The sequence below is a fragment of the Protopterus annectens genome, chromosome 3.part1, assembly GCF_019279795.1.
Source record: "Protopterus annectens isolate FY-2018-M chromosome 3.part1, PAN1.0, whole genome shotgun sequence".
NCBI lineage: Eukaryota > Metazoa > Chordata > Ceratodontiformes > Protopteridae > Protopterus > Protopterus annectens.
This window is the reverse complement of record NC_056732.1, coordinates 1,499,220,044-1,499,248,001: the sequence shown is the minus strand read 5'-3', so window position 1 is coordinate 1,499,248,001 and position 27,958 is coordinate 1,499,220,044. Positions and strand designations below refer to the sequence as shown.

The 27,958-nt window shown below is 40.1% G+C and overlaps 1 protein-coding gene across 6 annotated transcripts in view; it reads right to left on the bottom strand.

Annotated features, from left to right (window-relative positions):
- SMARCD3 (SWI/SNF related, matrix associated, actin dependent regulator of chromatin, subfamily d, member 3) overlaps positions 1-27,958 on the bottom strand; it is a 1,904,082-nt gene that overhangs the window by 345,144 nt on the left and 1,530,980 nt on the right. For 3 of the 6 annotated variants that reach the window (XM_044067567.1, XM_044067564.1, XM_044067568.1), the window contains exon 8: positions 5,061-5,165. The exons of 2 other annotated variants lie outside the window; for them this stretch is intronic. In XM_044067567.1, the coding sequence (XP_043923502.1) occupies positions 5,061-5,165 (105 nt within the window). The remainder of the gene's footprint in view (positions 1-5,060; positions 5,166-27,958) is intronic. One more of the 6 variants, XM_044067565.1, reaches the window with a different exon arrangement.

Genomic DNA, 27,958 nt, shown 5'->3' with positions numbered 1-27,958 from the left:
GCAGCTCTACTTGTACTGAATGGAACACAGTAGGCTATCACTGTAAGTTCTGCAGACTTGAACTCAGTAGGCTATCAATGTAGGTTGTGCAGTCAATGATGCTGGTTTGCAACATAACAAACACAGCAGTTAAAAAAAAGTATTGTCCTGGATATAAGATTCTACATTGTGACTTACAGATGGAAGGACAGAAAAATAGATTAAAGTCCATAAGCTGAATGGTCACTTGTGGTCTTACTAAGTGCCTTCTGTAGTAGCCTTGAGTTAGAGGCAACAAAACAGGTAATCTGAAGCAAGAGAAATATTTAAAAAAATATAATCTCTGCCTAAGTTTCAGTTTCTTTCTGTCCCCAACAACACTCCTTCCTGCCAGCATTTCACAAGGGTCAATCCTTCACCCTTTCTTGTCTAACTCTTTATTAACCAGATCTCCACCATAATACCCTCTAACAACTTTTACATGCCAATGATCGAGCAGCTGCTAAGACATTTCTTCAGAATTAACTCAAAATGAGCTCACTCACAAGATGGTTCACTGACCTACTAATCTGAACCTGAAGTATCAATAAAAAAGGCTTCTTGAAAGCCACAATTAAAACTAAGAACTAGGAAGAAAACTTCCTTACATGATAGCATCACTGTCAAGTAGGTTAACCTCATTAAATATTCAAGAGGATGGAGTGATGTCTCTCTCTCTTATTTAAATATCACATTAACAAAAGTATCTGTATCTTCTGATCAAATACATGCACTGTCAACTGCACATTTAATACTCTGGGACTGCAAACACCTCTTGTTTAGATCATCTGTGATCCCATACTACATTATTAACTACAACTAACAGCAACTCCTTGTTAAATATTAAGTTTCATATTTGCTTCAACAAGGGTATAATCTCATCAACCCGAGCAGCACTGCAGCTCAATCCCCAAAACAAGTATGTTACCACTCCATCTGCGGACCAATTACATCCTGACCACTTTGTTCCAAGAGCTCCCCTACCCATGTGGACCAATCCAGTTACCTCAGTAAAACAAACACACAAACAAATTCACTCCTTGAGGAAACTGCACCTCTCAGTAAGGGTGGCGGACTGAAGTAGCAATTGCTTGCTATGCTAAGCAGCACTGAAGATCATGTCTTTGCTGACCTTAAGATACTCTGTGTATTAATCTTATAAGCACTAGGTACTACTCACAACGACAGTCCATTGGGTCGTTGCCTAGTGCTAGCCATGTATCAGAACTAAGTGACATTCTTAAAGGAACCAAAACCACAAACATCTCACAGATGTGGCACTATAAATATTTGTACTGCAGCCATAAACAACCATTCTAAACCACATATAGCTTGTTCCACCATGCCAGAGACAAGAGTCACCAAAGTGGTTTGGACAGGCCCTCCTTAGAATATAACCGAAGTCACTTGCCATGGTAATGTACTTTTCAGAGGTGAAACCATAATGGCACACCAACCCCAAGGCAGATAGTTGCCTCTGAGTTACTAGTGCTTACCACATCACTAGGATGCTCAAGCCCCTTCACTCCCAATACGAATATGACATATTCATTATTCGAGTGGTCGTGAATGACTTGAGATGCATCCTACCCCAAGACAATGTAAAGAAGGCATGATGGGGGACATTGACTGTATCTTTTCAGACTGGAAGGAATTTAGTCACGAGCAGTATCCTATTGTTAAAAAGAATGATGTCACAATATAAGCATGAGACGACTGACTTTACTAATTGGCTTAGTTAACACTGTCATTTTAAGGAGATCAGATATCTGTCAGCCTGGAGTAAAATGGAAGACATTCCCACCTGTTTCTCCAGTATGGCCAGCACCTACCTTCCCAAGGCTTTCCCATATTGGCTAAGACATTATCTACCCACATAGGGCCAGTGCCTTTTTTAGGCAATGTAAGTCTACTTAGGCTACCAATGCAGTAAATCCAAATTCAACACTGGCAGGAATCAATGTAGTGTTGCTCAGAGCTGGAAGCCTAAATAAGATAATGCCCTCCCTTGAAGCCTTTCTGACTCCAGAAAATGAGGACATTTGTGTTGTCAATGAATCTTGGTTGTAGTGCAGTGGCAGATCTCCCTCCTTACCAGGTTTTACTGCCCAGCACTCACTTACTCCTACAAGTATAGGTAGCAATGATGCTGGTGCTGGCATGTCTGCCTTTATCCCAAGTACCACCAACTCTGGACTAATCAAGCTCGTCAATGACCTTGAACTCCTCTGTATTCTACTATCTGTAAACAAAACCTCATGTCACATCAAGGCCAGTGACAGAACCCCAGCCATGACACTTGCAACCTCATGTCACTTCAGGGCCAGTGACAGAACCCCAGCCATGACACTTGCAACCTTGTGTCACATCAGGGCCAGTGACAAAACCCCAACCATGACACTTACAAATTATGAAGCATATCTTAACAGTCCCTCTCCCAAATGCCATCACTCTAGGGGACTTTACCTCTCTGTTAAATTGCACACTTACATCTTAACAAAGAAACAAATATGCACAACACACTCAATCTTGTCCTCAACAAAATAACTCCTGTCTGCTCCCTTCCCACTGTCAAACCCACACACTGGTCAAAATTGGATCACTGCACTATAATATTCACCATATGGTCCCAGTGCAGGTCACCATCAAACCCAGCCATCTTTTGAGACTTCTCTAAGGCTTACTTCCTCTTGCATGGTGCTACATTCAGATGGTTAAACAGATTAAACAGTCCCCCACCCCTTGATGACCCTACAATATCTTCTATTGCAGACGTCCAAAGTTTATACTCTCGTCACAACTCTGGCTAAGAGGTTTCTGTTCTTATTCACCACAAGTACAGTGCCAAGTGTAGAAACAAACATCCGGCAGAACTCATCCATAAACAAACCCTGCAATAAAAGGAAAAACAACTCAAAGCCCTAAAGAACAAAATCCTAGTGCAATAAAATCAAGCTCAAAATAGTTAAGAAAGAAAAGAAAAGCAAGATCAAATGCTACAAAGCTAAATATGAACTAAAAGTTGTTTTGTCAACAAGGAATGACCATGGGTTCTGTAATTGTGCAAAGAACCTCAGATGTTACACTGGGCTTATCTCTAATGACATCACCCAATCAAACTCTCAACTAACTTCCCAGCCAGTAAATTTACTTCCATGTTCTTCCCCTGTTGCCTCCAAATTTCCAAGTACAAAGTATTTAGTCCACTCCTCTTCCACCCAGAAATCACCTCAAAACAGATATTAAAATTGCTGTGCAGGACAACACAAGCTCTACAGGTCCAGAGAACATACTGGATTGCTTCCTGGTCAGTATGAAACACCCGTTGGACTTCCTATTATCAATCACTAATTAATAATTTTAATGAGATTATTTTGCTTGCGTTTTGATATAGTTAGCTATGGTCCGAGGAGACCAGTTTTGTTTGCCCCTCTATTACTTAAAGTTGAGTGGGGGGCACCAGACCAGGAGATGGCAATGGAGGGCAACAGACCTGGAGATGGCAATGGGCACAAAAACAGCCAATTACAACTCTGCCCACAGCATCTAAAAGCCCAGCATCTCTACCCAGTATCCTACAGAGTCCTACACATTGATCAATGCCTGGCCTATAAAGCTGTAATAGACCCAATCCTGTTTAATCTACTGTACATTAGCAAGACCAGTAGTAACCTTTATTAGAAGGTTATGGTGGAGTTAAAACAGAGTGTGAGGATTCTAGAGCACATGAGACAGACATAAGACAACACATGTGCTGGGGCAGTAGGTAGTCTGAAAGGTATGAAGGTAGGATCTACAACTTATCAGACAAGCAGGGAAATGGGCAGAATGGGTGAGTCAAGTATCATTTATATGCTGTGAAACTGAATGATTATATAATGGCTCCACTGGTACAACAATGACTCAATACATAAGGTAGCAGATGGAATGAGGGAGGGCTGTATTACTACAATGACTCAACACATAGGGTAGCAGATGGAATGTGGGAGGGCTGTATTACTACAATGACTCAACACATAGGGTAGCAGATGGAATGTGAGAGGGCTGTATTACTACAATGACTCAACACATAGGGTAGCAGATGGAATGTGAGAGGGCTGTATTACTACAATGACTCAACACATAGGGTAGCAGATGGAATGTGAGAGGGCTGTATTACTACAATGACTCAACACATAGGGTAGCAGGTGGAATGTGAGAGGGCTGTATTACTACAATGACAACGCATAGGGTAGCAGATGGAATGTGGGAGGGCTGTATTACTACAATGACTCAACACATAGGGTAGCAGATGGAATGTGGGAGGGCTGTATTACTACAATGACTCAACACATAGGGTAGCAGATGGCATGTGACAGGGCTGTATTACTACAATGACTCAACACATAGGGTAGCAGATGGAATGTGGGAGGGCTGTATTACTATAATGACTCAACGCATAGGGTAGCCGATGGAATGTGAGAGGGCTGTATTACTACAATGATTCAATGCATAGGGTAGCAGATGGAATGCGCGAGGGATGTATTACTATAATGACAACGTATAGGGTAGCAGATGGAATGTGAGAGGGCTGTATTACTACAATGACTCGACGTATAGGGTAGCAGATGGAATGTGGGATGACTGTATTACTTCCTCAGACAAAGCAATGATGTCGCCCTGCATTTGCTAGCACAAAGAAATATTATAGTGGGAAATAGATGAAACGCTGGAAAAAAATTTTGAATAATCAGAAGGTATGGAAAGGTGTAAATAATTCCTTAAAGAGCGTTCTAGTCTTGACATCACCTTATTTCTAGCAGAAAGGACAGTGTGGCTTTCTGACATGAATGAGACTAACATGTCACTAGATAGGGAGTCAGACACTACTTGATTTTGTAATAAGCTGGATGAATGCCAGCTATCAGCCTGAAGAATATTTCTGCTATTGTTGGATTACAACACTGAGGAAAGCATCCCGGTTTCAAGTATATTACTGCTTAAACTAAACAATCAGACAAAAGTGTAAAACACTTAACCTGAGACAGCATGTTACTCCATACCTGGTAGTCCAGCATAAGCAGAAGAGTGCAGCGCACACTGACATCACCGGGCCGCTTCACCTGGAACCCATCTGTCTCTTGGGTGGTGGGGGTCCTGTGCCACTTCAAATAAAACAGGCACATTAGCCAGCTAAAGACACACATATAGAATGCGCTCTTCCTTGACAGCATTATACAGTAAGACATACAGAGACAAAATGCACACAAAGAGCTCTACACCTCTACATCAGCACAAGCATGCATATATGTACACAGCTACATACACACAAACCTGCATGCACATTCCAAAGCATCAATAAACCTAATCACTTGCTCAGGAGAACTTAATCTACTTGGTTTAAATGGTACATACTTACTACAGACACACAGATAAGTGTAACTGTTTAGATGAAAGTCATTCAGAAGGCTTTTCTTGGAATGTCAAAATTCTTTCACCTTGCTTTTAAAGATGAAAAGATTTCCACCAATATACCCCAATGGCTCCTTCATTCTTATTAAGTCAGAAACTTCTGCATGACTTCCCCTCTTTCAAAGGTAGTCAGGAGGGGGTAGGGCAGATCCTGGCTTATTCAGGCCACAGAGGTTTTTATTTCTTGTCCCTCACTTATCTCAGCTGCTATACACTTTTTACTGCCTACAGTTTTAATGGGGTAATACCAAGTGTTACTCCTGTAGGGTATGTACCTGTCTGCTAAACTCTGCAGTATCATGGACATCTTTATTTATCCTTTGTTGACCAAGTTAGCCTCACTAGGTTAGTAGCCTCTTTTCAGGGAGACCCTAGGTGGTATGCTAGGGGAAATTTGTCCACAGCATCAGGGAACTCTTCTACTCTTTTCAATGCGCGCTGTGAGATCTTTTAAATACACCTGACCTACCACCATCTTAGTCAGATGGGGCATCACATTAACATCTCATCAAAAAGACATAACACCCAGGTGTGCAGCAACCCCTTATGCTGCACTATAGTGTCAGCAATCCATCTATCTGGTGTAGGAATAGAACTCACAGCCTTCTATTCCAAAGACAAGTGTGCTACCTGCTACACCATCACATTATGTACTAGTTGCTGTTTCCTTGTCTTAATCAGGGAAAACAGCAGCATCACATGCAATAAGGATAAACTCATACCTTCTGTTCAAGGAAGGTCTGATGAACACATATTCAGTTGCTCCCCTTCCTGCCCAGCTCTAAGATCTCAAAACAACTATTTAACATGTCACCTATGCCATGCATAGATAGTGCAATGCACCTTTTAAACTGAAACAGTCTTTTACCATAACATTTTCTTGGTGTTTTTTAGTTAATTGTAATGTTCAAGACTGTTCCTTTTTTTTACACATGCAGATACTAACAAGACAGGGAAGCATATGCAATCTGCATGCATTTCTACATGCAGCAAAGTTCCAGTTTTTTACAACTATCAAGAATAGTCACAAACAGATGTATGGTCCAAGCAATTTTGAAAACCTCACACAAATTATTATTTTCCAAATACCTTGCATCTTAATAAAAACAGTACTGAAACCTAGATGAATTAGTCTTATTTCCTGTTTGTGCACACCACTAATTTCATGTTCACTCGACAAGTGTAATAACCTTCAACAATACAGTGAATATCTATCCTGAAAAGCTCAATACACTGTTAACAGCCAGGTGATCTCTAAGGTTTCTGTAACACAATGAAAGTTAAGAACCTAAGTCTGCCTTTATAGGAATGATTTCAGTGTTGTAAACAATAGCTCAAGCTGATGGTCACAATCCATGTGACATCAAGACCTTTGTAAAAATGGAAAAAAGTGTGTGTGTGTGTGGGGGGGGGGTTGATGCCAATGCCGATTTCTTTGAAAACATTCTCTAAATGTCTCGTTTATCTGCCTCATACCTTAAAGTTACAGATATGACTGAATTAAATTAACATAAAACGAATACCTGAGTTTCTCATACCTCTCAACTTCGTAGAGCAAGAAATCAGGACAAAGCCATAAATAAAAGTGGGAGAAAGATCCAGAAACAGGGACAAGTTTTAAATATTGTGTTTACAAACTTAGAAAGTTGATAGAATAACAGGTTTTGCATTAGCATGAATTTTCTGAAGGGTATGACATCTGAAACTCAAATGTCTGTCATTATTTTCTACCTTATATCTTTAATAACTTATTTGCCAGAAAACTACAGTTTTATGAAAAAATGGACCAAATACATGAGGCAAAATTTTGGACATTCTGCAAAAATCTGTACAAGTTGAGAGTTCAATATTCCAAAAAAAACAAAGCATGTTCCCTAAGAAGATATTCATCTTAAATTTCATTAGTAATCCTTTAGGGAACAGTATCCCTTACACCAGTTATCAAAAATATCTCATTGTGATATTAGGTGATATTCACTCCTTTCAAAATCATATTACTTCTACAATAGCTAAGGTGTTTGTGGAACTTAAGATGGCCTACAAATACTACAATCTACTTACTTCAAAACTGGTCAGGCTACTGCCATCAACGTAACACTCCTAAGCCTAGAACATGCCCTACCAGTTATTGTCCATTGTCAGGGCAGAACAACACAGCATTTCAAACTATAGAAACAAAGATTACTCAACTTACTAAGATTCATATTATGTCTAATTTGGTATAGTTATTTAAAATCTAGTTTTTTGTATTCATTTTAAAGACTGTAAAATTATTGTTCTTAAAATGTATTGTAATATTTTGGAGTTTTTCTCCCTAGGCCTCCGCTGAAAATGGGCTCCCACACATTCGGACTTTCCAGGTAATAAAATGTCAATAAATAAATATGATTCTCAGACTTATTCATCTGCTCATAATGAGCACTACTGTATCACTATTTTCAAGAATATTGTCTGATTCTTTCATAAAGGAAGGCAGTGTGCCATACTGCTTGATCTGGAGAGGAAGTTTGCTCTGGGAAAGGGTAGTTGTTGTGTGACAAATCCATCTCTCTGCCATGATTTGTTTATTTGCTGAAGCAGTTTCATCTCTAGATCTAATGCTTGGTGGACTGTTTGATTTGTGGAGAAATAAGAGGTCTTGGACTGCTGAATTCCAAATGGCCAGGAAGGCAAGGCAAAGTTCATCTGAAATCTATTGCTGAACTGTTATCAACTTCAGCATAGAGATTTTTTTTCTTCTTTTAATTGCTGCCATTTATACTTGACATAGCATAAAGATGTACACGCCGTTTGTTTGATGTATTTTATGTTGTATTTACACATTTACTTTTTCTGTATTCGTTCTGCATTGCCTTTTGGCCCAGGTTGTGGGTGAAGTGGTTTTCTGCACAAGGCCACCAACTGGTTAACACACACCAAATAAATATATTAACTAGATTAACTAGATTCTTAACTTATATTAACTGCTTGAAAAAGTATTAGTTTATGATCCATCAATATGCCCATATCACAATATTTTGTATCATTTTTATGATCCTAATCCCCTCGATGAGCATAAACCAATTTGTTCCCTGACAACTGTACAGTCTATTCGCTCTCTGGATGATGAAAATGATAAGGAACAGCCATCATCTGGATGCTGGGGATGGGACTTTTGCTGTAAGCCCTATTATTCCTCTGCATATATTCAATGTTTTCCAAGGGAATGGACCTTTGCAGTGCATGTCCATGCCTCTGCCTATGATGTAATCATGCATCCCAGCCTCCCTTGTGGACAATCATCTGCATGTGATGCCTGGTCTACAGCAGAAATCCCAATATTCACAATACGTCCCAAGACCACATCTCCACCCCACCCCAAGACAGGTGAGCAGGCTACGCCTTGTGTCATTCCTCTCCTTCTCCACTCCAGCTCCAGCAGCTGTCCAAGCTGCTAACTGAACTTGGATAATCAGGACTTTATTACCTCTAGTCCAACAGAGCTGACTCTCAAATTACAGAATTTCAGTCACACTTTCTAAATGACAATCATTAACATAATACAGTCTGGGATTTTTATTGCTACCAAATTGGGTGCACACTTCTGCCACTTTAAATTTATATACATATATTTTTGTAAATAAACATATTGCAGTAGTTATTAATTTAACAGGTCATGCCAGTCTATCTTTCAGAGTTTCTCAGATAGTATCATTCCCCAACAGTAACAATTCAAACAATATTTTATACAACTAATTATGCAGTGACATAACTGTAAACCAATTAATTTATTAATCAATAACTGATATTCAGTCTATCAAAAAATGTAAGCTTTACATGGATCCAAGCAGATGATCTCTACAAAACACCAGCCATCCAGAAAACATGAATCTTAATCATAAAATAATGAAAAGTGGTCAGTGTGAAGCATCTTTCCACAAAACCACATTGATGTAAATCACTCACACCAACACTGGGTTGGTGGGCTAGTATAAGACCCTTTTTTAGCCACTGCCCAAGCCATGTGGCAAATATACTAAACTGTACAAACAAAGCAAATACAATTACATCTATTTGACATGACAGCAAATAGCAAAAGTTAGAAATAGTTTATAACTGTAATAGTGACAAGCATGTCAAACATAAAACAGCTAAATATTAGACAGGACATTTGGTGAGAACAGTTAATAAGGAAAAAAAAAGAAAAAACGTTTTCGAGAAATCTCTCAAGTATTGCACCTAAGGTTCATTAACAGTTACAGATACAGTACAGTACAGACTGCTAGAGTTATAAGCTAAAGTATGGAATTAACAGCTCACTGCCTTTCAGAAATGTGCATGCTGACTGGACAGCCCAACCAGTGTGCCTGCTGTAAATCGAGTATATACCAAAAGAAAAAGTCCAGCTGCTAAAGTACCATTGAGTGGCCAGAATTTTCTCTTGGAATATGCTACAGAGGAGAGAGCAAAATACCAGAAAAATCAGACAAAAAGAAAGAAACAGAAAAGTACATGACCTTCCTCATACTTCTGCACTGTCCCTCCCTAAATCTCGGCAGACTCTCAACTGTCCAGACCTTCACAGAATGTCCAGATTTTTGCCTCAAAGTTTCTTTAATGAGGAAAAGACAAAAAGTCATTTTCTATCAAGCCACTGGGGATGGAAGTCATTAAATAATTAAATAATGCCATATAATTGAGGTTTAGGCTTCTTATTCTTCAGAAAATGCACACTAACACAAAACCTCTTATTCTAGGAACTTTCTAAGTTTATAAGAGCAGTACAACTGTCCATATTTTTGGACCTTTGCCCCCCCCCCCAATTTGTGTTGGGCTTTGCCCAGGGTTTCTTCCATTATGACTGGCAGTGTAAAAAAAAAAAACACAACAATGAAGGTTCTCTTTTCTCTGCTGCATCTCTTGTACAGCACTGACATACTGTGCACGCATGGGAACATAAGACCAATGAGCATGACATACTGTGCACGCATGGGAACATAAGACCAATAAGTATAACATACTGTGCATGCATGGGAACATAAGACCAATAAGCATGACATACTGTGCACGCATGGGAACATAAGACCAATAAGCATGACATACTGTGCACGCATGGGAACATAAGACCAATAAGCATGACATACTGTGCACGCATGGGAACATAAGACCAATAAGCATGACATACTGTGCACGCATGGGAACATAAGACCAATAAGCATGACATACTGTGCACGCATGGGAACATAAGACCAATAAGCATGACATACTGTGCACGCATGGGAACATAAGACCAATAAGCATGACATACTGTGCACGCATGGGAACATAAGACCAATAAGCATGACATACTGTGCACGCATGGGAACATAAGACCAATAAGCATGACATACTGTGCACGCATGGGAACATAAGACCAATAAGCATGACATACTGTGCACGCATGGGAACATAAGACCAATAAGCATGACATACTGTGCATGCATGGGAACATAAGACCAATAAGCATGCGCAGCAGAACAGAAAAGACGGAAGAACATGGAGGATCACTACAGCACCATTATACAAAGACGGTATTTAAGCAAGGTAAGCAATTACTTTCTGAAATAATGTCACTGTATACTAGCAAGAACCCACAATTGGGTGTGGGTAATGCTGGATTTACGCACACCCAGTCATGGGTAATTGTATAATGATGCCCTTTGCAACAGCTGAATTTGTAATGTGATCAATGACATTTCAACTTTTTTAAAAATAAACCAGTTGCCTAAACTGATGATATAATTTGGTAGTGTGCTCCAGCTTATAGGGGTTAGTCTGCTGAAGGATTTTCTGTAGGTTGCTAGAATGAGGAGGGGAATGTTTAATTTGAGACTAAGGTGAGGAGACTAAGTAGCATTGTGAATGAATAAAATGTTTGCTTAATTTGGCTAACGTCTATCCTTAAGTAATCTAAAGGTTAAATAAATACACTCAGTAGTGTTCTATGGGTTTGCCAAGATATATGAATCGTAATGTTGTGTTCCTTGTTAATGGCAACAAGGTTGTATTAAGGCATGGTAGTGATGCAATGATAGGTGATTTAAACTCTAATCGTGGAGTCAAGACATGTATCGCAATAGCCTTCAGAGTTTCAAGTGCAAGTATTAAATACTGTATGCTGCTTTAAGTTACCGTAACATGTTACAAGTAGTGTGCTCAACATAGAGGATTACGATCGCTTTACCAGTCCTAACCGACTTATTATGTGTTTGACACATGCATGTAAAAAATTCACCTTGACAGCTCAAGAGGAGAATTTCCTGGCATCCATGTTAAGAACACATAATAATAAGTTAGAATTGGAGACCAATCAAAATTCTTTGTAGTACATGGAGCTTTTATTTGCTCCATGTAAAAAAAAAAAAAAAACGCTAAATGTTTTACCAGCTTTCAAAGCCATAAAGCATTTAGTGAGCTCTGTCAGGAAGAGAGTGACACACAGACCCTTCTGTTTACACTCACCTTCGTATGCCTCTCAACTGTCCAGTTTTTCACAGAATGACCAGATGTTTTTCTAATATTGTTGGTGTGTTCCTCATAATTTAGACAAATTACTGAGGACTGAAGACACCTCCATCAGATAATGCAAGTAAATGCACACCCTGTCTTTCCAGGTAACTTTTAAGTTTATTACAGGAAGCCAGGACACATTACCGATGGCTAGCAAGCAGAAAGAAAAGTTGTGTAAAATCTTACCATAACCATAAATGTCCTTCTCTTCCATGTTGCAGTATTCTGTACATATAGGTTTTCTCCTCTTGCTACCCGAACGTCCGACCAGTATACAAAATATTGAATTCACTGTATGGTGTGTGGGACATCTGGCATGGCCAGAAGAGCATGGGTCATAAAAGTGACGTATGCATGCACCAGACCTCAGAACTGAGTGCCCCAGTCGGAACCAGTCCCAGAGAAGGTAATACAAGTCCTGTGCCATCCATAAAGGGAACTGCCAGATAATAGGAGTGTTAGGTGGGAGGGAAGAAATACTGCAACATGGAAGAGAAGGACATCTATGGGTAAGGTAAGATTTTACACAACTTTTATATGTCCTTCCATTCACATGTTGCAGTATTCTGTACATATGGGTGAGTGCCAAAGCTCACTGAGAGGAGGGAAGAGGTGGCCTAGTAGAATTCTCAAGGAATCCATGATGGATAGCCCTGGCAAATCCAACCCTGGACCTGGAAATCTGGCCTATCTTGTAATGTTTTGTGAAGGTGTGCACAGACGACCAATTGGCTGCTTCAGGAATAGTAGAAGTGTCCAGGCCTTTGAAGAAGGCTCCAGAAGAGGACATTGCCCTGGTGGAATGTGCTTTAACACTACCTTGCAATGATTTCCTGTGGTGTTTGTAGCAAAAGGTAATAGCTTTGGAAATCAAGGCTGAAATGGTTTGCTTAGATACTGCTAGGGCCCTGGGATGGAAAGAGATAAACAGCTGGACAGCCTGTCTGATAGGCCTGGTTTTGTGCAGACAGAATCTGAGCTGTCTGTGCACATCCAAGGAATGTAGAACTCTCTATCTCCCTGTGGGTTGGGAAAAAAGTGGGTAGGTGTATGGCTTGGTTTAAAGAAAGATCATTGACCACCTTGGGCATGAAGGATGGGTTAGTTCTAAGAGTTACCCTATCTCTGTGGAATATGAGAAAGGGTGGAATAGTCATCATGAGGGCTTACAACTTAGACACTCTTCTAGCTGAGGTCAAGGCCACCAGAAGGACAGTCTTCCATGTGCAGTGTTTTAGGGAAGCTTTGGATGCTGGCTCGAATGGGAGGAGTGTGAGCTTCTCTAAATCATAGTTCAGGTCCCATGGAGGGGGAATGGGCTTCCTTAGTGGCCTGAGATGAAGTACCCCCTTAAGGAACAGTTTTGCAGGCAATCCGGAAGCTAAGGGGGGTCCAAAGGAAGACATGCAGAAATGGCAGACAAATGGGCCTTAACGGATGAGAATGCTAACCCTGTCTGCAAAAGTTCACACAGGTAAGATAGTACTAGAGGAGTCTCACTTTGCAACGGGTCCAACTGCCTTTTAAGACACCATATGGAGAATCTTTTCCACTTGGATATACAAGATCTCCTGGTATTGGGTTTCCTGGCCTCCTGCAGGACAGTGAGCACATCCTCACTGTAAACGTGTTTGAAAGGGATCAGAATCCTATCACCCACAGAGTGAGGTGAAGAGATTGCCACTGTGGGTGGATTTGAGTTCCCTTGTCCTGTGTGAGATGGTCCATTTTGAGGTGCAACTTATGGTGACTGCCCTTGGATAATTGCAGGAGGAGGGGGACTCAATGCTGTCTTGGTCAATAGGGAGTCATCAACAAGATTTTTGGTCTGTCCTGCTGGATCTTCAGCAGGACCCTCTGAACAAGAGGAAGGGGGGGGAATGCACAGAGAAACATCCCCTTCCATGAAATTGAAAAGGCATCTGTTGTCATCGCCAGTGGCTCTGGCAGTCTGGTGCAGAAGAGGGAATTTGCCTGTTGATAGTGGAGGCAAACAGGTCTATTTGAGGTGTACCCCATTGGTGGACCAGGTCCGGGAAGACATCCCTGTTTAGAATCCAATTGTGGGCCACAGTTATGGACCTGCTGAGGGAATCTGCCTGAGAATTCTGTTGGGAAGGTATATATACCACCTGTAGAGTAACTACCTGAGTGGTGGCCAGTTCCCACACCAGAAAAGCTAGTCTGCAAAGTAAGTAAGATTTTGTTCCCCCTTGCTTGCTGAGATACCACAGCACTGTGGTACTGTCTGTAAACAGCTTCAGAGGTCCTTGTTGTAGTCTGGTTTGGAAGGCCTGCAGGGCCAGCAGTATTACCCTTATTTCTCTCACACTGATGTCCTCTTTCCTGTGTGGTATTGGACACACTCCCTGCACTTTTAGGTGCAGCAGAGTTGCTCCACAACTGAGTTCTGAGGCGTCTGTGTACATAATCTGTCTTGGTTGAGAGAGTTGGAGTGGAAGGCCCGGGTTGAGCTTCACCTGATTCAGCCATCAACATTTCTCCTGCTTGAGGCAGGGCAGGAGGGGCACCCTGTTCTCTAAGGAGTGGGAGTGCTGTGTCCAAACAGACTTGAGGTACCACTGCAGTTTCCACATGTGAAGTCTTGCTAAAGGCAGCATAGGTATAGTGGAAGCCATGTAGCCCAGGAGCCTGAGGTACTGCCTTGCAGTCATTTCTTTGGCTGAAGAACCAAAAGCAGACAATGTGTCAAGCTTTCCACCTTTTGAGGAGGAAGGTAGGCTTTCATGATGTCTGTTCGAATCCTGCACCCAGGGAAGACTATGTCTTGCGTAGGGTCCAGTTGAGATTTTGGGTAATTGATCTGAAACCCTAGGGACTGTAGAGTGCAATGGTTTTGTGTAACTGTAGCAGGAGGGACTATTTGCAGTCTGCCTGAATGTGCAGGTCATCCAAATACAGGAATATTTGGATCCCTTGGGTCCTGCAGAAGGCAATCACTGGTGCCAGACATTTGGTAAAGACTCTGGGTGCAGTGGAAAGCCCAAAGGGCAAGGCAGAGACTTGAAACTGACAGAAGGCCACTGATAATCTTAGGTACCTCTTGAATCTGGGCCTTATGGGGATGTGGAGATAGGCATCCTTGATGTCCAAGGTGGCCATGAACCCTTGAGGAAGACAGTTGGCAATGAAAGCATCCTGAAAAGTGGATACATAAAGGAAGTGGCTCAGATGTGAGATGTCTAGAATTGGCCTTCAGGGTCCATCTTTTCTTGGAACTAGAAAAATCCTGGAGTAAAAGTCTTTTCCCATAGCAGACTGTGGGACCAGCTAGATGATGCTGTAGGAAATTACTCTTTCTTGCAAGATCATACATGCATGGATCTGAGATACCAGCTAATCTTTCAGAAATTCCAAAGACCACATCACTAAATGTGGCTTGTGTTTATAATCATTTTTTAGTGGAAATCCAGTTCCAGTTTGCTGAAATGTTGCATTGTTGCATGTTGCATTAACAATGAAAGAATAGTCACCCATAAGTTAAAAAAGTCAGGGACATATGTGTTTTCTGTAACTGATTAAATATTACATATAAAAATGAACAAATACGTGGGAGTTAATATCTTAACTGTGATGGAAAAAAATGACTGGAGATAGGTATCACTGTTGACATTTGTACTATTTAAATGCTTTTTAGTATCGGTGTGGCAACTAATCAAGTAAAGCGTACCTTTCCATTTAACTATCACTGGTTTATTAAGACCCAAAAAATGACAAGCAGTATTAAAGAAGTTTGTAAATATTCTTAATCTATCATGTGTGCCCATAAAAATAATAAGACCATCACTACAAATATGTGGGAGAATCATCAGCTTCCTGTCTAGCTTTTCTCAAACAAGTGAAGTAAAACTTTCTGCTCCCTGTAATTTCTAAAGCCATATTACATTGCCATTTCATATGAAAGGAACAAAAGCCTTTTTTTGTTCTTTACAAGCCTATTATGTTGCATCAACAATTCTCTAGTCTAAGTAACTCTATAGTTTTGTAAGTTTGGAGCTTCTAACAAACATAGTTTTTCTCTTTGGTCATAGCCAAAATGTTTTTTTAGACGGTACACCTTTTTACAGCATTAATGGAATGTGTCTGCCTTTGCTGTAACTACCTGTTTCTCTTAAGAAAGAGTTTCATAGTGGAAATGGACAGCATTCACACAAGTCTAAATTCATCACTAGATATTCAAATGTCTACCTGGCAAATCTCCCAAAAAACATACAGTAGAACACACCAGTTTGTCAAATGCTGAAACTGTCCTCTGGTCATTTCATGCATATTGCATGTTAAAAACTGAGACTCTAGATCACCCTTTATAACAGCAGTAAAAATCTCATGCCTCCAAACTTATTTATTCAAGATCGCACAATGACTAACAACTGTGGCATAAAAGCATTGAGCATTGAGCACTGAGTCCTTAGTTTGAATCCCGCAGCCTTTATCTGCCTATTGTGTGACACTGAGCAATGTCACACATCTACAGAATGCTCCCAAGTCATCCCTAAAAACAATCACATGTGCCTTTTGGGTCTACACAGCTAGCAAATAAAATAAATAATGCTATCAAAAATGTCCAGTGTCTTATTGTTAATACTTTCTAGACTTTAGGGAGTAAATTTGTTTTTTCCCAGAAGGTAAAATTGGCCTCTTCTCTTAACATCTTGGATTTCTTTATCAGAGGTTTCAGCTTTAAGGGGCTTATAATATCTGTTCTCACTCATCTGATTCTCTCTAAGTTGCAATGTTACACAAACATCAGTTTTGTCTGTACAAGTGAACGTTTCATTAGGACTTCACTGCACAAGATTATTTCACAAAGTGAAGTTTAATAAAGAGAATCATTACACCATTGTGGGCACAAGAAAGAAACTTATTGTAGATATACAAAAAGAAATCACAGTTGTTAATGCAAAAACAGAAACCAGTCAAAACTATGCAACATACATAGTCAAAAATAAATAATAAAATACTTGATATAAAACAAAATACATAAAAGGGTTACAGTACAAAACAGAACACTGGAAAGGGGGAATGGACACTGAGACATAGCTGTAAGCAGAAACCGGCAGTAATTTGAAAACTATCAAATTAGTACGCAGACCCTGCTAGCACCCACAGTCAAGTAAGAGCAGTGGATTTGCGGTACAGGATGTAATAAATCTTCCAGAAGGAGCTGTGCAGTTGTCTCTACATAATATAACAAGTTCAAGTTGTACAAATAGTACTTCATGTATAATGTAATGACTACAGTGTAAATCTGTCTTCACATTACAGTGGTGATTCAGACAAGTGCAATGACTTAAGAAAATCACAGTAAAGAAGTGTGTACTCAGTACGTGACAATGTGAGCCTGTGAGCAAGTTAATTTAAACTTTGTTACAGACATCAAATAATTTAAAGAACTGTACCGCATATACTGAAATGGGGAACTAAGTCACTTCCGGAACATAGCTGTGAGATACGTTTTGTTTCCATTTGAGTAAAACACTTCTTACTGAAAATGAGGACTAATTTTTAACCACTATAAGATTATCTGCATGTATCGATTCTGACTTCTTACACTTTCTTAACAGAAGTTATATTTCTGTCATAAACAGTGGTAGAAAACGTAAAGAGAGCTTTACACTTTAAAGTAACCAGACTGATTTTGCTTAGAAGATAGACTTTATTCTCAGCTATTTATCATAAAAGTTTGCAATTATGAACACACTTTACTTAGTAAGGTCTCAGCCCTCTGAGCTGTAGATCATCTATAATGTGTCAGTCAGATGGACGAGAGTTACCATCACAAATAAACTAACATTACTTGCTGACACTGGCAGAGATTATTTAATGTTGGATTAGGCTGCTGTTAGTCCCACTGATTTCCTACAGGCTTCTCCCCACTATTTTAAAGGAGACTGAGCAGTCACCAATGTGAGTGCAGAGATCTGTCAAACCTGTTCTGTGTTTTCTTTAGGCAACTGAATTATCAGACATAAAGCTGGCTGTGTGCGCAGCCTGTAACAGAAGCAAAACATAACTCTCAGACAAACAAACAGCCTGCCAATGGTTATGGCAGCATTTTGTGAAACTGAGTTCAGTAAACCATTTCCACTGAATTATATTCCTGGACTAAAACATTCCCTGAAAATTCTTAATACAAGGGACAACAAGGAAAAATAAATGGTGAGGAGAGGTGTTTTAACCTACCCAAGCTTGCTGTACATCTGAAATGAGAGGAGAGCCATGAAAAATCAAGTGCATGCCGTCTTACTTCAGGGACAAGTTAAGCTTCAGTGGGTAGGGGGTATTTCTTTACAGGGTTTTTCACCTTGACACTCCTCATTACTTTCAAAAGGAGAATGTGACCATCTAACAGGACAGTACACCTCCAAGTACAAGAAATATTGACAAACCAAAAATAATAAGGAGGACAAAGGCCTATAATCAGGGACAAATGTTAAATATTGCTCTTATAAACCTAGAGCATTGCTAGAGTAATATGTTTTGTATTAGCATGCATTTTCTGAAGGATATGAAATCTGAAACTCAAATGCATGTCATTGTTTACTGCTTCAGTCCTCAACTATATGCCATTAAACAATACATTTCATGAGGAGCACACAAAAATATGAGTTGAAAATCTGGACATGCTGAAAAAATCAGGATAGTTGAGAGGTATCCAGGAAAAGCCATGAGCAATCAAACAGTTGGAGTCTTTTAAGTTATCCAAACTGTAATAAACTTGTGGGTTTGGGGACTCACAGGGTTGGAGACTTACTCCTTAACCATGTTATGTTTTCTGGCAGGTCTTTATATTTTGAGACTACAAATAAACTTACTGTCAAGGAATACAGTTTAACATAGGAAGTTATTTTATGTGGCCTCCATTACCCTGATGATCTAGCATTTTTAGTCTCCAACTAACCATTACATTACCTGGTCACCCTCTGGTATTACAAACTGCACCATCCACTGGGGGAGAGGGTTACAATTTTCAGGAAAGAATACTTTACTAGTAATGGCCACTTTTTCCAGGCAGTAGAAGGGAAGAGTTAGCAGGTGGACTGCCTTCAGGCATGGCTAATGACATTGGAGTTAGCTGCTGGATAGTCTTCATGCACAGCTAATGAAATGTGAGTTAGTTGTTGGATAGCCTTCACACATGGCTAATGGCATGTGAGTTAGTTGTTGGATAGACTTCATACATGGCTAATGACATGTGTGTTAGTTGTTGGATAGCCTTCATGCAAGGCTAATGACATCTGAGTTAGTTGCTGGATAGCTTTCACACATGGCTAATGACACGTGAGTTAGTTGTTGGATAGTATTCACACATGGTTAATGACATTGTTTATGCTACTACTGTTTCTGCCCCTCATGAGTTAGGGTGCAACACAATACGTGCATTCATCTCTCTCACAACTGCCTAGACTTTTGCAGAATGTCTAGACTTTTGTCTCATATTTTTGTTCTGTTCCTCATAAAATGTGTGTCTTTTGGCATATGTGTGTGGACTGAATTCATTAAATAATGACATACATTTGAGTTTCAGACTTTATATCCTTCAGAAAATGCTCACTAAAACTAGCCCTGTTATGCTAGCATCTTTCTAAGTTTATAAGAGCAATACTTAAAATCTGTCCCTATTTTTGCACCTTTGTCCCACCATTATTTTATGCTTTGTCCAGATTTCTTGTCCTAAAAGTTTGAGAGGTATGCACACATGGTGTTGGTCATTACATGTGGCATCCATATAAGCAACATGCTACCTGCTATTACATCGCAATGCCTGCGATCCCTTAACTCTGTGAGCCTGTAATGTTGAGCTGTATCAGGAATCGGTCTTAATGTACGAGTCCTTTACAGCCCTTCCCCCAGAATTCGATGGGCTGGTGTTAGCTATTCAGTCCCACACACTCGACCAGCTCTTCTGAGCACCAGACCTGCTACAGGAACCCAAACTGCAGTCAGGGTGTCAACTGTTTGTGCCACTGACCAGGCCTCATACAAACTTAGTTTTACAGAAGTATCTCAAGAGCCTGTAAGAAAAGCATGTCCACAACTATAACATCTCATCTGTCCAGCAGTCCACCATATGTGGGGACATGGGGATAAAGTTTTCAACAGCCAACTATTTATGAATGCCAGTTTAGAAAAGAGACAGACTAGTTCTTCCACAGCTAACAATATCCATCCATTCGCAAACACATGTATTCTTTACTGACATGCTTCCTACACAGGACACAAACAATGGGCAGGCCTTAGTGCACACATATGCAGGAGTACATTGAAGACATTTACAAAACACTAACACCAAAGGTAAGCCTTCAAGGTTGTTCTCTAGTGCAGTATGGAAAGCTATTACAGAAAGTATTACAGTTAAAAGAACTATTTATCAAACACCATAAACATCTTACCTTATAACGTAAAAAAAGTAATAACACAGGATACCAAATACTGGTTAGCCCAAAGATTCCATTAATGTCATAAAAAATGAAATTCCATATACCACCCTAGTGACACAGAAATGTTTGCTCCAAATACGATATCGGTGGCCAGGCTTCAGTGATGAACTCAGGAAAGTAGGGAAGCACTGCCTCTAGTGTCTTTCTTTTTGAGGTGGCGGGACATGGTCATTCTGTTAGCAGCCGCCAGTAGTGTGTGGGTACAGAGGCAAAAGAATTGTTACTTGAGGGACGAAGTGCAAGCTGATGTTTTGTAACACATCCTCTCTGAGAGTAAAATTATTAAAAAAGACACAGTCACTTTTTCCATGAACACTGAATGTTGGTACAAATCAGCCTTCCAGCAATCTAAGGCACAGTTTTCATGGAGAGTACAGGGTGTATTACAATGGCCAAAAGACCACATTTCCTACACACAGACATCCCTGCTCTCACAAGGCATACTGAGAAGATGATTGACAGTGTGCAGATGAAATGTGTTAGAAGTAAGAGGTTAGGGCCAGCAGGACAGCAAGCAATGGCCATGAGCATGAGCTGTAACATAGTTCTCTGGGTTTAGGGTATAACACAAAAAAGCCTGCTGTGAAGGTTAAAAATGAGGTTTTACAACAGGAATTTTATGCATTTAGCTTTTGGACATTAAAGCACAGACAATATGTTTTCCAGCAGAATAATTAACTTATTTTACTCAAAAGAAAAAAAGAAGAAAATAACTGGTCTGTTTCCACCATGAACACAGATGCATATGTTAATAATGCATTCCTATGTCGAGCAGTTATAGACATCTCTAGAAAACCATGCTTACAGTGGTTATATACTATCACAAAACCTCTAAAACAAAATGCTAAGCACACTATTAGTACAACTAAACTGCTCACAGAGTAAGGGTCCCTATACACAACAAGATGCAAGCAGGCACTAGTCATTGTAACAAGCCAAAGTTGTCTCCCATTAGCTATTACAGCACAAAGCACACTGTAACTTGTGTCCATTCATGCTACTCAGACTCTAGTCCACCAAGTCACAAACCACTCTACCATAAGCTATGCTTGTCTGGCAGCAATGGCGTGGATGACATAGGTGGTGCACAACCACCCAATTTCAAAACATTAAATAGGTGATAAGAAACAGTACGTGAACACCGAACTGACACCAGCCTGCTGTATGATGCAAAGAGTCAAGGAGGGTAGCTGCTGCACAGCCACAGTCAGAGAACCACTAGGCCATCACGGTAAAGAGTACCAAAAATATTAGGTTCAAATGCTTCCAGTTCTTATACCTAGAAAGCTCTTGTGGTAGGGATGCCAAAGATAAAATAAAAAAGACTTAACAGGCAGGAATGCATATCTTAGCCATACATTTACTTATTAACCGATCAACTGACTGAATTACTTGGATAAATAAATGATCAGATAGGAATGGAGATTTTGAACATACACTTATTGATTGATTTAACTGAATAGGATCAAAAAAGCAATTGATCAGGCAGGAATGGAAAAATCACACATTCCTTCATTTATTTATGGGGGGGCATGCATGTATGTGTTTATTTACTGGACCCAAGCCCTATTTCAGGTACAACATTGTAACATACGAAGTACAATATATTAGGTGAATGATATAAAATAAAGTTAACAAAATTATACAACACAGCAGTGTGTACACTTTCCAGGAATAATACAACTAGTGCAAGTGCATGAGCTCTGTTGGGAGTGTCACATAGTAAAACCCTGGGCCTCACAAGTTAAACAGCTGCATTTGATGCTAAATATCTGTAAATGGCAAATTCATATCTTCAGACAGCTACAGATAAAGCTTCTTTGATGAAGGATAATGAGGCTGAATTTAAATCAGAGATATGTTGTGAGTAACCTTTTATTAATTGGAGGGGAAATAAACTTTGAGGCTCCAGTATTGCAAAATTTAGTTAAATATTCTAAAGAATTTTGTGGGGAAATGGTCTATAGGGAATTGCTTCAGAAAATCTTACATTGCAGGTAGATGTTCTGAATTTCAGAAGGGAACCAAGACAAGGAAAGTACCTGTGAAACACAAATGCATAAAGTAACATGACTAAAATTAAACAGGTTCTTTGATAGATGGGTAATAGCATTACTTTGATGACAGTGGTGCTGTAATGTTTGTGACATGGGGAAGGGATTATACATTCAGATATGTTGCTAAGTAGAGCTTAAAAGACTATTACAACTGATCAATAACAGCAGTTATGAATGGTGAAAGAATCTACTTTACAACTGGGTTAAGTATGTTCTTTCCAAAAGCAGTGTGTGCTATGGAAGATAAAAGAGGATACACTTTGCGACAAGTAGCTAAGAGTATTTTATGATTCCCTGAGACAGAATGCAGATGACAGGTGAAGATAAGCTGTTGATCAAGGAGGAATACAAAGTATTTTTACTGCCTTACTGAGTGTATGAGTGATGTTACTGACCAGTTCTGAAGGACACAAGAAAGTTGTTTGGCAGTCCCAGTATCACAGCCTCAGTCTTTTTAACATTTATAGTCAGTCCTAGTGAGGAGAACCACAAAACATCATTAATCGGTAACTGATTACATTACATTTTTATTGTGCTGTGTCTGCTGGTGATGGGACACTAATGCTTTGACTTTCTTTATAAACGCATAGCACTGGGATGTTTCATTTACTAAGACAAATTACTTAAGTATAGTGGAAAAGGTAACAGGATATAATTCGTAACAAACTTTTCGAAACCCTATGTATGAAATTTCAACATGGGATATGTCTGACTAACTGTGCTTTCTACACTGGTTACTCTAGCACCACATACTTCACAGGTTCACAGAAGGTTACAAGGGTAATGGCCCTACAGCCCTTACAAGCCTAGACATATTTATCCCGAGTTGCCTTAATTGTCAGGGGTGAGGTAATTGAAGTTTGTAGAGGCAAGGGTCTATGGTAGCTAATAATGACTTCACCTGTCCAGAAGGGACATGGGTGCCACTCCAGGAGTGAATTTGCAGTCACCCATCCATTGATCTAGGCTGCATATGAAGAGGGAAAGGGAGGGGCCCTGCAGCATTAATTATTACATATGCCTTTCAGCTTGTGGGCTTCCTCCTCTAGTTTGCACAATAAATGCTTCTAGCCCACATAAATAAACCTAGACAACAAAGCATAATAAATATTAAGAAAAGAAATTAATTACTCAAAGTGCAAATCACCAGGCCCACCCATAACATGCTCCTTGAAGCTAGGGAATCTATAATGGGGTATGACTTTATTTTTTTTTGTTTAATACTGCATCTACTACTGAAACATGATTTGTTGTAGTCAAATCAAACAAGATCTGAATAAAAAGAATGAGTTCTGAATATTCACCTGGAATTACCAGCGAGGCTAACCAGGGAACTCGGCAGAGAACTAAACTAATCCCCCAAAATATATACTCTTCTGGGTTTACCCTGAAAGGTTCACAAGTTTCATGATTTGGGGAACACAAAACAGGAATTAATCTTCTTACTTATTCATTCACCTAACCACCAATGTAACTTGTTCAAATACCGGACATGCATAAAAAATACTACAAGAACAAAACTACAGTAGAGCTTTCTGGCACAAAACCACAGGCAGCTCTTACTTTTAACATTAGTTACTCGTTTACATGTCAAAATGGTTCTTTTTTTTAATCACTGTCACACTTTCTTACTGTTGCAATTATTCCTTTAAAAATTTTGCAGTACTGTACTTACAACTACATACAGCAGAAACATTTCTCTAAATCTGTATTTGGTCTAGGCAATTTATAGACTCTGGTACTACACCTACTAAATGTTTATATTCATGCTCATCTAATCTTTCTAAAAGAAAATGTGGTTTAAGTGTATTTACTGCTTAACTTATTTGAGTGGTCCAAAAGAGCTTTTTTAATAGCATTAACCAACAAAGTACTTCCTATAATTTCCATTGTTGACTCTGGTAGTCAGAAAACAGATTGAAACATGTGTACTTACAAAAGCTGAGGCAGTGGTCTGAAACTTTACTGCTCCACACATTGGTGTGTAGTCCATGTATCCTACAACCCTTTGTGGGGGATAAACTACATCCTGGTGGAACTGACATGCTAAATTTTTGTTAATGTCACTGACACTTGTGGTCAGCTGTTACCCTGTCATCTAAAAAATACCAGAGAAAGATAGTAATGTCCATTGATATTTCCAGTCTTCTTACTCTGTTAACCCAACCTTGCTTGAAAGGAAACGCAAGAGCCTACCAGGACAGTATTAACACGAAGGACATTCCTAGGCAATCTCCGTGGCTGAAGGAATTATTCCTGTCTTCTGTTAAAGGGCTCTAATAATTATAGGGACTTATGCAGGGCAGTGAAATGTTTGTCTAGTGATGTGAACAGCATCGTGATACCTCTGGCCCCCTAATCCATGAACAAGCTATAAGGTTTTGGTCTAATCTAATCTGCGTTCACTCAGCTCTGTGATCCTGTACATTAGTAAATGTCTACAGAGTGTGGTATATAATCACATTAACTGGCTGAAGCTGGATAAAACAAACCAGTCACAAATTCAGCTTGATGAAACCTTTACAAATTATTTTGCAGCCCTTACTTAATATATACAAACTCCACTTCTGCACAACTGCAGAGAAAAGACAAACCCAGGCCGCATGTATAGTGAGTTACAGCGAGCAGTATGCAAATAACTCTTCTTCTTCTTTCAGCTGCTCCCGTCAGGGGTCGCCACAGCAGATCAACTGTTTCTATTTCTTCCTGTCCTCCGCATCTTACTCTGTCACACCAACCACCTGCATGTCTTCTCTTACCACATCCATAAACCTTATCTTAGGCTTCCCTCTTTTCCTGTTACCTGGCAGCTTCATCCTTAGCATCTTTTTCCCAATATACTCTGCATCCCTCCTCAGCACATGTCCAAACCAACGTAATCTTGCCTCTCTGGCTTTGTCTCCAAACCTTCCAACCTGGGCTGACCCTCTAATATACTTATTCCTAATCCTGTCCATCCTCATCATACTCAGTGCAAATCTTAACATCTTCATCTCTGCCACGTCAAGCTCTGACTCCTGCCTTTTTGTCAATGCCACTGTCTCCAACCCATATAACATAGCTGGTCTCACTACCCTCTTGTAGACCTTCCCTATCACTCTTACTGGTACTCGTCTGTCACAAATCACTCCTGACACACTTCTCCAACCACTCCATCCTGCCTGTACTCTCTTCTTCACCTCTCTTCCACACTCACCATTACTCTGAACTGCTGATCCCAAGTACTTAAACTCATCCACCTTCGCCACCTCTACTCCCTGCATCCTCACCATTCCTCTATCCTCCCTCTCATTCACACATATATTCTGTCTTAGTCCTGCTGACCTTCATACCTCTTCTCTCTAGAGAATATCTCCACCTCTCCAGGGTTTCCTCCAACTGTTTCCTACTCTCACTACAGATCACAATGTCATCTGCAAACATCACAGTCCACGGGGACTCCTGTCTTATCTAGTCTGTCAACCTGTCTATCACCATTGCAAATAAGAAAGGGCTCAGAGCTGATCCTTGATGTATGTGGTGCTAGAGTAACCACCTCCACCTTAAACGCATCCGTCACTCCCACCACAGACCTCACCGCTGTCACACTACCCTCCTACATATCCTGTACCACTCTTACATACTTCTCTGACACTCCCAACTTCCTCATACAATACTACAACTCCTCTCTAGGCACCCTGTCATACGCTTTCTCTAAATCCACAAAGACACAATGCAAATCCTTCTGACCTTCTCTGTACTTCTCCATCAACACTCTCAGAGCAAACATCACATCTGTAGTGCTCTTTCCTGGCATGAAACCATACTGCTGATCACTAATCATCACCTCCCTTCTTAATCTAGCTTCCACTACTCTTTCCCATAACTTCATGCTATGACTGATCAGTTTAATCTCTCTGTAGTTACTACAGCTCTGCACATCACCCTTATTCTTAAAAATCGGTACCAAAATACTTTTTCTCCATTCCTCAGGCATCCTCTCACTTTCTAAGATTTCATTAAACAATCTAGTTAAAAACTCCACTGCCATTTTCACCTAAGCACCTCCATGCTTCCACAGGTATGTCATATGGACCAACAGCCTTTCCGTTCTTCATCCTCTTCATATCTATCCTTACTTCTTCCTTGCTAATCCACTGCACTTCATGATTCACTATCCCCACATCATCCAACCTTCTCTTCCTCTCATTCTCTTCATTCATCAACCCCTCAAAGTACTCTTTCCATCTGCTCAACACACTCTCCTCGCTTGTGAGTACGTTTCCCTCATTATCCTTTATCACCCTTACCTGCTGCACATCTTTACTAGCTCGGTCCCTCTTTCTAGCCAATCGGTGCAGATCCTTTTCTCCCTCCTTAGTGTCCAACCTTTTATACAACTCTTCATATGCCTTATCCTTAGCCTTCGCCACCTCTCTCTTTGCTATGCACCTCATCTCCTTATACTCTTGTCTACTTTCTTCATCTCTCTGACAATCCCACTTCTTCTTTGTCAAACTCTTTCTCTGTATACTCTCCTGTACTTCTTCATTACACCACCAGGTCTCCTTGTCCTCCTTCCTCTTTCCAGATGTCACACCAAGCACCTTTCTAGCCATCTCTTTTACTGGCTCTGCTGTAGTTACCCAGCTATTCGGTAACTCTTCACTGCCACCCAGTGCCTGTCTTAACTCTTCCCTGAACATCACCTCACAATTACCCTTTTTCAATTTCCACCATTTGATACTTGGTGCTGCCCTCACACTCATCCTCCTCTTCTTGATCACCAATGTCATTCTACAAACCACCATCCTATGCTGCCTAACTACACTTTTCCCTGCCACCACTTTACAGTCTCCAATCTCCTTCAGACTGGCCCTCCTACATAGGATATAATCCACCTGTGTGCATCTTCCTCCACTCTTGTATGTCACCCTATGCTCCTCCCTCTTGTTAAAATACGTATTTCATCACAGCCATGTCCATCCTTTTCGCAAAATCCACTGTATGCAAATAACTGCAGTATTCAAATAACTACACAGGCAGTAATTTTTTATGTGGAAAAGCGATAAGCGAGCTCAGCATTAGAGAACTGAACTCACCAAGTTTAAATTTCATTGTTTTTAATCAACAAAGTATAGGGTAATGTAAGAATAAAATGACATAAAAAGTTTGCTCATCCAGGAAATCCATCCAAATGCTGCTAGTCCCAAAGGAGATTCTCTTTCTCCAGTATGCTCATAGCAAAAGCTAAATAAATTAGATCATTTTCATTCCTCAGCTCTATTTCAATTCCAGGAGCCCACCTTAATTTCAGAAACTGTGAATTCAGAATTAGGCACAATATTCCAGGTTTAACAAGTGCACAGACCTGTACCATGATGTCGATATGTCTTTTTTCAATAACACAACCCAATTGGAGATAGAACCTATTATTTTTCATGCAGTACTGGATTTATTAAG